Source organism: Schistosoma mansoni, chromosome W (assembly GCF_000237925.1).
Source record: "Schistosoma mansoni strain Puerto Rico chromosome W, complete genome".
Classification (NCBI taxonomy): Eukaryota; Metazoa; Platyhelminthes; class Trematoda; order Strigeidida; family Schistosomatidae; genus Schistosoma; species Schistosoma mansoni.
This window is the reverse complement of record NC_031502.1, coordinates 1,042,014-1,054,147: the sequence shown is the minus strand read 5'-3', so window position 1 is coordinate 1,054,147 and position 12,134 is coordinate 1,042,014. Positions and strand designations below refer to the sequence as shown.

The 12,134-nt window shown below is 36.2% G+C and overlaps 1 protein-coding gene across 1 annotated transcript in view; it reads right to left on the bottom strand.

Annotated features, from left to right (window-relative positions):
- Positions 1-2,188: 2,188 nt before the first annotated feature.
- Smp_156970 (putative cadherin) overlaps positions 2,189-12,134 on the bottom strand; it is a gene marked incomplete at both ends in the record, with an annotated part of 37,253 nt that continues 27,307 nt past the window's right edge. The window contains 2 exons of the mRNA XM_018799872.1: positions 2,189-2,326; positions 2,555-3,055. Of these exons, the coding sequence (XP_018653742.1) occupies positions 2,189-2,326; positions 2,555-3,055 (639 nt within the window). The remainder of the gene's footprint in view (positions 2,327-2,554; positions 3,056-12,134) is intronic.

Genomic DNA, 12,134 nt, shown 5'->3' with positions numbered 1-12,134 from the left:
GCATTTGGAGGTTCATTTGAGAAGAACCAATCAGTAACAGAAATAGTCCTTTATTAGGCAGTTCAATTTGTATAAAGTTATTGACAATGTGATGTAGAACGTCGATGAAATTTATAAATGAGACAATTTATTTCAGAAGATGAAGTATAACTAAATCTACAACATCATCTGAGCGATAGTCCCGATGTACCCACTGAGAATCAACTTAGATACTTTGCATTAGACATATAAGTGTTATTTAGGTTGGATGATGGTTTAGTGAGTTAAGCAATTAGCTTTCAGTCATCAAGTAAGTGACTGAAGTCCAGTTTTCAGAACTAATTACCATCGATAAACTTCACGTGTAAAATGTAACTTAAAGCTAACCAAATAAATCTCTGCTTGATTCAATTTGTAACAGTTTGGGTTTTCCAGTTGATGAAATGTCAACTGAATTTTTAGAAATCTTATCCGATATATATGGATTCTGTACAGATTGCCTTGATATAATCACCATATATAAAGTTTTTATAGAACACTCGTTGTACAAGTAACTGGTTACTTAAACTCTATAGGTAAGTGAATAACACGTTAAATGTTTGAAGAGAATGATACAGGGTTCGAACCCTGGAGTGAAAATCATCTCTGGGATGCAAGTACTTCTAAATGGTTAGTCTCATATAGGACGGGACATACTCTTTGGATCCTACTGCTGGCTACATTTTGTCTATTCTATAGAAATCCCTAGTTGTTTTTTTCCTTACTTGAATTAAAATTCAAAATTTTCATAGTTGAAAGCGTGAGTCCATTGAAGCTAGACCAACATGGAAAACCTGGAAGCACTGCTTTAAGGCCGTTTCGTCCTATTATGGGACTTCTCCGCAGTGCGCATGCACGACCTCGCCTCGCGAGATTCGAACATAGGACCTATCAGTCTCGTCTCAGAGCACTTCACCGATAGACCACTGTGCCGGCCAGCATCCTTGGTGTTAATGTCTAACTTCAATCAATTGACTCACGCTTTCAATTTTGAAAATACTAAATCTCCACAAAAAAAACCCTTCTGATAATTCGAAATTTAGCAGTTAAGTGGAGGTAATATACACTTCCAAACATTCGAATTGCCTCTAATTATAATGATGAAATCTCCTTATATTTATGTAATGTCCATAAAGCCATTTAGTACATCTGTTTATGGCTGATTTTATATTAGTTTAGTTCTACGAGAATCTTAAGGTAAAATCAGACATTGTTATTGAGGACAAAGGGTGATAGAAATAAATTAGGGTAATTAATTGTCAGTCACCTAATTTCACAGTAACATTTAACAGACTATAAACATTATTACTATGATTATTATTATTGTTATCGATGGTACCACTATACTACTCTCATACACACTATTCTTCTTATGACTATTCTTAATACATCATGGAACAGTATAATTTATACAAAATAGTATGCCAAGGTAGATTTCATAAAGGGGTAATCTTCCGATTGAACACAGGTGATCAATACACTATATTTATGTATCCATGTCTCTAACGGTGGGTTTATTGATAGCACGTTTAAACTTGTGCATATTGTATCCTTAATGTATCGGTGGTCAGTTTAAATGTACAAAAAAAGAAACATGTAAATACGTGTGAGAGTTCACTATATTTTATCATGGCTTAGTGATTAAGAAAAAAATCTTGACATTATCATTATATATCCATCTTCAATATACTATTTGAATGATACATCATTCACTAAGACCACAAACTCGATCAAAGTTAGACTGTCATTGAGAACGTGGAAGAATTGAACGATCATTGCATCCTAGTATGGGATTCCTCACCAGTGCCCATCCATAAACACGCACATGTTAACCGACCTTGAGCACAAAATCTTAGTTCCAAGGCCACTGAGTCGATATCCAACGGTATCAATGTCTAACTTCAGTCAGTTCATGATAGTGCATAACACACTTTCATTGACAGTGGTGGGTAACTGCCTAACACTCAACACGGTCGAAATTCACTGACTATGATTCTCGGTTGAGAGGTCATTAGTGCATACCGCTGACGAGTCTCACACTAGGACGAAATGGCTGTCCAGTATTTCCAGGTCTCCAATAGTGGTTCTTGAATTTAATGAAGTTTGACAATTCCCACGACCTCATATCGATATGTACTATTCAAAGGATGGGTAGATTTTTGGACTGTGGCTAGTAATACAAACTAGAATTTGAGTCCCGATCACTTTGCGACTCTTCAGTTAATCTACCTTCAATTTCTCTGCCTTCGTTCAAAGGGCCGTTATGATCGTAGAGACTGATTAAAAGCACTTCTGAAAAATCCAAACCCTTAACATTAACAATACGAAAACAAAGTATTCAACACTGAAAACAATTTCAGTCTATTCAAGCAATACCAGTAAAGAGATGGTCAGTTGAAAGAAACTACCATAAGAACTCATTCATTCAAAAACCTGACTCATTTAGAGTTCAAACTGATGAAAACTTCCATAAATATGTTAAAATTCAAGTTAATTAGTACCAAAAAAAAACACAAAACTGTATTAATTGACTTACATGTCCATTTTCTCCTGCATCTGCATCAAGTGCAGTAATACGTCCATTGATTTGAGTAAAACGTGGTTGATTTTCAAGGATTGAAAAAGGTCCTTTCGTTATAAACTGTGGTTGATTATCGTTAACATCTAAAATTGTGACAAAAACAGTAGCTGAAGCCGTAAATATTGGACGGACAATATCATCACTAGAAGTACCAATTGGTTGTTGTAAATACTTTTGTTTTATTCCTTCATTATTAAGTTGGGAATTATGATCTACAGAAATCATACCACAACCATTTGTTGGTGTACCATCAGTAACACATACTGAAAAGGTGATTTTCTCTGTTTTTTCACGATCAAGTAAACTGGAACTATGTAAATTATCATTTTCATCTTTTTCATCACCACCTAACGTAGTTATTACACCAGTAATAGGATCAATAGTGAAATATTGTTTTCCTTCACTACTTAATTCATATGTCAATTTAGCAGCTTGATCTCGATCATGTGCAATGATCTAAAAGATAAAAAACAAAATGAAAAGATATTAATGAATCATTTTGAAGAAACAGGGTATTTATTTACTATTTGATCTTTCAGAGGGGGTTTTGTGGGGAATTTAGTAATTTCATAGTTGAAACCATGAGTCAATTGAAGCTAGACCACAATGGAAAACCTGGAAGTACTGTTTTAAGGCCGTTTCGTCCTATTGTGGGACTCCTCAGCAATGCACATCCATGATCCCGCACTCGCGAGATTCGAACTCAGGACCTACCAGTCTCGAGCCAGAGCCCTTAACCGATAGACCACTGAGCCGGCTAGCATCCCATGGTGTTTATGTCTAACTTCAATCAATCCATGATTTTGAGCAACCGTTCACCAATTGTCTTCAGTGAGTTGATATCTCTATAACAGACTTTATCTTTGTAACCATTTGGCTTTTTAAAATCCAAATAATACATTATACATGACTAGTTTTCATGGCATATTGATTCAATAGACTGGAGAACAGGTGAAAATTTCCTATTTATAATCAATAGTCTCTTATCAGTGTTGGTATATCAAAAGTTAGTTAAACATAGGGGAATACCATCTAGAATGATGGTGTTTGTTGTAGTGTAAGGCTAAACATGAAAACGATAAGGGTTTTTTTCAGAAAATGAATTGAAAGTACAAAGTGACACTCAGAATCAAATTTAAAAGAGATAAAGAATGAATACAACTTTATCTATGTGGCCTATTTCTAACGTGATATAGCAACTTGGACCGATGCATATGTGTGCCTGGTCCTACGTTGTAGCTGACTGACTGATTGACTGACCTATTTCTAACTACTGAACAAAACTTGTTCAACCAGTTAGTCTGTGTTTTATTGTACGATTAAAGTCATCAGTCCACAAAATGTTTTGGTTTGATAGGCTTTAAGGATTGTAGGAAATGCTCTACCGGTAGACAGTATTGTGTGTCAAGTTATGTAATAACTAAGTACGAGTAATAAGTGTTTTGATCACTTAAAATGTTATCAATCGATATACCTACAACGTACAATTGATCTCAATACTACTCATCTGATGACCGGATCATAAGCAATCAATGCTTCAAAGATATTTTTGATCGGTGATAAGTGACTTAGTTATAAGATACATAAAGCGTGGCATATATGTAAACCGTCCCAAGTTATAACGTCATGTTAGGATAGCGAGATGAAACTATCAAAACAAATGGTAGAATGATAAACGTACTAGTAGTACCAGCTACAGTAGGAAGAAATTAGGAATAAGTAATATGGTTCGAGAAAAATAAGTAAGTTTGTGGAATGAAAAGTAAGGGATCATTTTTAAACTTAAGATTCAAGGGAAGGCAAGAGGCAGATGTATCTGAGCTATTGCGATTAATTCTTCGCCATAGCAATTAACGTTTTGAACCACTAGATACGATGATCATGCCAATCTGAACCAGGTAATTTGTATTTGCCAACGTGGTTCAATGAAGATTTCATGGTAAACGAATCTAGTAACTAAGAATGATTTCAAGTTTTAAAAAATAGCATAATATATGAAGTCATGCTTAATATAGGTGGATTTGTGGAGATCGAACATAAAACGATGGATTTCTATTGAGAAACAGTGACCAGTAGAGTTCAAATCGCTTCAGGTATGAAAATGATATTTACGAAATTGAGAGAACGGAAGTCGAATGTTCGGCGTTTTAACCGGGTTGATGGATACGGAGGATTCACCTAGAGGAGTTGGAAAACCATGATTCCATACCAATAGTGCACTTGAGCTCCGCGATCCTGAGGGAACAAATGGCGTATTAACCCATTGTTGGTCACCGACTACCATGGGACTGCATCTCCTTGAGAATTCATCCTCTATGTTAAAGACTCAGGGAGCGGCCTTGTGAGAAAACCATCTTCTTGGGTTTTGGTGCCCGGATGGTATCCAACGACACCCATAAATCGAATGATAAAATGTGGCGCATATATATTTGATGCCTTCTTGTACCCATGTTTGTGTTTAAGTAAACAATATAAATAAACAAACGGTTATGAGATAGTTACCCATTACAGGTAATCGATGAGATTTATACGGTATCTTGAACCGATTGAAGTTACGCATCAAATATCATTTGATCCGGCCAACTAGGTAGTCTAACTGTCAAGAAATCGCGTTCGAGACCGAATGTCTCAAGTTCAATACTCGGATGTTGGATAATGTATGCGTACGACTGAGCAGTCTCACACTAGGATGAAACGCCCATCCACTGCTTTTAAATGTTCACTAGTGGTTTGGTCTAACTAATACCAGTTCATGATTTAAAACATGAAAAACAAAATTTTTCACAATAACGTATCCGAAAATATTGATTATCTTCCAAGTAGATTTATTTATTTATTTAAACACATAAATATTGGTACAAAAGGGCACCAGATACATATGCGCCACACAAATCTCATTCGATTTGTTGAGGGCTGTGATACTACACAGGTCCACAAACTCAAGCAGGTGGTTTTCATAGGGGGCCATACTCGGAGCCTTTGACCTGAAGTTCTGATCCACAAGGCAGTGGAGCATCGTGAGGAGATGCAGTCCCATGGCAGCCGTTGATCAACGATTGATTCATACGTCATTTGTTCCTTCAGGATACTGGAGCCCATGTACACCATTGGTTTGGAATCAGGGTTTTCCAACTCCCCTTAAGGTGAACTCGCCTTGTCCACCAACCCGGTTAAAGCGCCAGACATTTGTTTTTCATCCTCTCAATTTCGTAAACATCACCCGCAAACAACACTTCCAAGTAGAAGATTTCATTGAATCAAATGATTCACGCTCTTTTTTCCCCTGGACTATGGACATTACAGTTATCAAAGTAGTATAATCATGATTAGTGTTATTTTTGTTATGATAATCATAATGACGATAAATTAATTATTCCTTATTTACTTACTTGTCTATTGAAATAGACATAAATAATAATTTCCCATAAATTAATGATTTCGTGATAAGAAAAACAAACAAACAAATAAATAAACAACATTATAAGAAGGGGTTTTGTGGAGATTTCTGTATTTTCATAGTTGAGATCATGAGCCAATTGAAGCTAGACCACCAGGAAAAACCCCGAAGCACTGCTATAAGGCCGTTTCGTCCTATTGTGAGACTCCTCAGTAACAGTGCACATCCACGACCTCTCCTCTCGAGATTCGAATTCAAGACCTACCAGTCTCGCGAGGTCATGGCGAGGTCGTGAATGCGCACTGCTGAGGAGTCCCACAGCAGGACGAAATGACCGTCCAGTGCTTCCAGGTTTTCCCTGGTGGTCTAGCTCCAATGGACTCATGCTTTCAACATTAGACGAATTATGTAAACAATTGACAATCATTCCGATTTATATTCTTATATAAAACATAAAAAATATAGCAATGACTTAATAGATGGTTGATACTACTATTATTCTTAAATTATTCAGTAGTATGTTTTAAGTCAAGAAGGATCATATTTAATTTATTCTATATAAAGATATATATATATATATGAACACATATGCATACAAACAAACAAAATTTATGTCCTCTGAAATAAACGTGAATTACAACAGTGTAATATTGTTGATTTATGATGGTTTCGTTTTTCCCTCTCTCTCTCTGAAACCACTTTCATTATTTTTATAGTTTAATAAGTTGATCTTTTTGGTTAAGAGGAAAGGAAAGTATTGGGTTGGAAACTATTTACTGTTATTGGAACAAAAAAAAGGAGAAGTTTTACATGTAACCATTTAAAATAATGAAATGAATAATTAATACTGTATTGTGATATTGAGAATGACTTAGATAAAGTGAATTCATGGTTCGGAAATGATGGGTTGGTAGATGAAAAATGATATGATATCTTTTATACATGGTTCAAATCGGATGTGGTCATACTCACTTTGTTACGGATTGTCATTTAAAGTTCTGAAATTTCGATGGAAGTGAGCATATGATTAGTAGCAAGTTATGGACTTGTGGTAGCGACATTCCATTGCCCACAAACGCTCTAGTACAGCCGAGAGTGAAAGAGTCCGCTCTCTCATTCCAAATGCTCTCACATGGCCACGCGTATATAGCCTCTACCAGGGAAGTCCTACTCACTACCTTCTCATGGCATTACTGTTGTTTACGAAATTGAGAGGATGAAAAGCGAATGTCTGGCGGTCTTAAAAGGGTTGGTGGACACGGAGCGTCCACCTAGGGGAGTGAGAAAACCCCAATTCCAAACCAATGTTGCACATGGGCTGGCTCCAGTATCCTGAGGGAACAAATGGCGTATGAATCAATCGTTGCTCACCGACTACCATGTGACTGAATCTCCTAACGATGCTCCACTGCCTTGTGGATCAGACCTTTAAGTCAAAGGCTCCGAGTATGGCCCCCTATGAAAACCACCTGCTTGAGTTTGTGAACCTGTGTAGTATCACAGCCCTACCACAAATCTCATTTGATTTTTGTGGCGCATATGTATCTGGTGCTTCCTTGTACCAATATTTGTGTGTTTAAATAAATAAAAAATGAGTGGGGTCATCAATATACACTGCTGATTAGTCCTATGCTTGAACTAAATAGGCATGTAGCGCTACCAGGTTCTCAATGCTTACCTAACCTACATCATTTCAGGATTTCCATGATATTTAAACAGATTTTACACCCTTAGATGGTAATTCAAATATAACATTATCTTCATCACAATATCATTTCGAACTGAAGATGAGTCACTAATGTGTAATAAAAAAAGGTGTCACACATTTATACCAATGATTTTTAATCGTTTAATTGTCAGGTTAGTATGAAAATCTTTCTTAGATTCATATAGAATTACATCCAGTCATAGTTTTAATTTATCAAAATGGTTTATCACCATTTCTAACTGATAATAAATCATTATCTTTAGCATCATTTTCGTACACAGATCGTACACATACACACACACACACACAATGGTACCTAACTATACACCATTGTATTTGCTTAGATTTTAATCAAATGAGTCAGATTCATAATTAAAGGGTGTTGTTTAACATAACTTATGTTGTTGATCCATTGATTTGTATCCAGTTTTATCTCAGTTTCAATTGCAATGTTATTATTCTTATTATTGTATTGTAAGTAAAGATTGAGATGATGAGAACATATAGATATGGAAAAGTTTGAAAAAACTTCCCTGACAGAGGTTATATTCGCGTGGCCATGTGAGAGCATTTCGAGAGGGTGAGTGAACTCTCCTCATTCTCGGCCGTATCAGGGCATTTAGGGGCGAAGAAACTATTGTTATTATTCTTAAAACTTGAAAGTTAATTATAGTGTTATGTAAAAAGCTTCAGATTTTATTATGAATAGATCAGGATATGAACTTATAATTTATGGGTTGGAGATTAAGAATTAGTCACAGCGATGAATATTCATTCACCCGAATTCTAGTCTTGTTTATAATCACTGATAAGATAACTATTTCTACTAGATTAGTATTCATCTTGGCAGTTTCGTCACTCTGATCTAGTATAGTCTCAGCCAGTCGGTCATCATCAACGTAGAAGCTAGCGCAGATGCGTGTTAGCATAACGAGGTGGAATTACAAAAAGACGAATAAAAAAAGAGATCAAAATAATATGGTAGCTATGACAATTAGAAAGTCTATCTTCAAACCATGATTACTAGTCATTATGTAGTACAGTGTCGACTGCTGTGCAGCAGACACACTGCTTGATTGGCAGACAGAGATCTTACCTACGCCACAAGTAACGCAAGTTAGCAGAAGCTAATTGAAAGTTCATCTTACACAACATACCAGAGTTGATGTGACTTCCAGAGCAGGTGAAGTGGTCAACGCATTCAACTATTTCACTCCCTATTATTAGTTCAGGCGCTGACGTAGACCAGCACTCAAGCATAATTTTGCATTCAGAGTGAATGAGACGTATTCTGAAACGTGCTGGTATTGTTATTCAACCAGATTAATAGATTCTGCATTTTGTCATCATCTTCATTAGACGGGAATATATCACCTGCGTATTTAAATTGATGAGTGAACTTCCCGGTAAGAGATTTAACCCTGTACGATGAAGATATGCACCGATTTCTATCCTGCTTGTGATTGACTTGTAGTGACCTACTTTTGTGACGAGAACGAGATTGGTATAATGGAAACAATTATTATTACAACCAATTGTACCAGTGATTGTTTTACATTAATTGTTTGTTTAAGTGTGCCAAAAAACACTTTCTTCCGTTGCCTGTGAACTTGCACGAACTCGAGTACGCTTGATAGTTTCGCCTATAAACTTTAACACGTCTCGGTATTCTTTAGATACCACGAAATCGCCAACAAATATATCTTATTGCAAGCATCAATAGCCTTCTGGTTTTGGGCTTATGGAGGGATTCAACCTAATATCTGAAAGGTAATCTTCCTGTGGTGGTGATCATAGTCAATCGCAACTCGACTCCAACTATAGACTGACTTCCTTGTAAGTACAGGAGACAATAAAAAGGAATAATATAGAAGAATAGATATCACAGTTGACAATGTTAGATAAAGTCGAAAGCCATTCATGAATTTATAGAGAATAATTTCAATATGACACATTAATCTTTTTGAGATTATTAATTAAAAACCTCTTTAATTTACGAATAAAAAATTGTAAACGCCCTAATACATTAGGTGTTAATTATTTCTTTTATTAATAGAATATTCATTAATAGCAAGTTTTTATTGCATAATCAGTGAATATCAAACAAGTTGACGCTTTAACAATATTGTAGTTGAAATCATGAGTCAATTGAAGCTGGACCACCATGAAAAATCTGGAAGCACTGCTTTAAGGCAGTTTTGTCCTATTGTAGGACTCCTCAGCGATGCGTATCTTTAAACAACACCCCCGCCACGAGAATGTAGTGAGTAAGACTTTGCTGGCAGAGGCTATATACGCGTGGCCATGTGAGAGTATTTCGAGAAGGAGAGCGGACTCTCCCCACTCTCGGCCGTACTAGGACATTTGGGGGCTTGTTTTTTACTGAATGACAATGAATAATAGGCTAGAATTTAGGTTTGTATCTAGGATTCATACTTGTTGTACAAGTGATTGACTATATAGACTTAGTAAGTGAATAATATGTTAGAAATTTAAAGAGAATTATATTGGATTCGAATCTTGGAGTGAACAATATTATAATTGAAATCATGAGTCAATTGAAGCTAGACCACCTAGAAAAACCTGGAAGCACTGGACGGCCGTTTCCTCCTATTGTGGGACTCCTCAGCAGTACACATCTCTAAACTTCAAATAAACGAATATACGATTTCCAATTACGTTAAACCTAAAGCATAATCATTGAATGATTGAACTAACTAACTAACAAAGGCCCGTTTTATCTATTATTTATTTAATTAAATATCCCATATTATTTTTACTGAACAACAATGAATAATAGGCTATAATTTAAGTTTATATCTAGGATTCATACTTGTTGTACAAGTGATTGATCATATAGACTAAGTAGGTAAGTGAATAATATGTTAGAAATTTAAAGAGAATGATATTGGATTCGAATCCTGGAGTGATTATCAACTCTAGAATGTAGGTAGATTCAGTTGACAAATCCTATATAGAAGAACGAGTCCACCAGGGTGCTTCGTACCTGTGTGGTTGCTCCACAGGATTGAGCTATACTGTTCAGATTGTAGCGTTGAAGCCCATATAGTGTCCGATTCTTCTATGGGGCGGGATTAAGCCAAACTGCTTGGGTTAAGCCTAGGCAGTGTCTAGCTCACCTGTTAAACAGGATTGATCTGTACTTTTTGGGTTGCCATGTGAAAGTCTGGATGGTGTCTGGTTCTCCTGAAAACCAGTGCAAAATTACCCTGGCCCATAAAGGTATATTATATAACTGAAACCAGATAGAACAAGATGTTAGTCCTGAACTCCACTGCTAGCCTCATTTCATCTTTTTGCTATATATTAAATTTATATCTAAATTTGAATCTATAAATGGGTGTGAAAAAACGCAATTTCTTTTTTCCTAAGCAAATGAACTACAAATCTAACACAGTTCATTTATCAAAGAAGATCAAAGAAGAAAATAATCCCTACTATACTACTGATTTATTCATAAAAAGAAACTTATTATTATGAGAAGGTTAGGTGATAAATATATATGCATATACATATCCTATATGTTTACCCCTTAGAACCTTATTCATATGAAAATCATTCGAGATCTATCCATTTTATTCTTTATAGAAGAAAAAATTGGTTGTTTAACAAACAAACAAACAAGCAAACAGAAAAAGAAACCAATCCATCATGTTCATAATGAATGTAAACTTGGTCTTACAATGAGTATGTGATCATTCTATGATTCTTTTAAAGCAAATGAAAACAGAGTCAAATCAACATACAAAACAAATGAATTGAAGAAAAACTTTTACTTTTATTAAACTAAGTATTTTGAAGATGAGATTATATCTTATATAGCTGAGATCATGAGTCAATTGAGCCCCCAAATACCTTGGTACGGACGAGAGTGGAGAAAGTCAGCTCTCCCTCTCCGAATGCTCTCACATAGTCACGCGTATACAACCACTGTCAGCGAAGTCTACTCACTACCTTCTCGTAGCGCGAGTGTTGTTTACGCAATCGAAAGGACGAAAAGTGAATGTCCGACTCTTTAACCAGGTTGCTGGACACGGAAATTCCACCTATGGGAGTTGGAAAACCCTCATCCCAAACCAATGATGCACATGGGCTGGCTCTAAGATCCTGAGGGAACAAATGGCGTAAGAACTTACTGTTGGTCACCGGATACAATGGGACTGCATCTCCTCACGATCCTCCACTGTCTTGTGGATCAGATCTTTAGGTCAAAGGCTCCAGGCGTGTCCCCCTAAGGAAACCACCTGCATCGATCTGGGCACCCTGGCAGTATCCCAGCCCTCACACAAATCTCATTTGATTTGTGTGTCGCATATATATCTGGTGCTCTTTCGTACTAATATTTATGTGTTTAAATGAAAAATGAGTCAATTGAAGCTAGACAACCATGGAAAACCTGGAAGCACTGG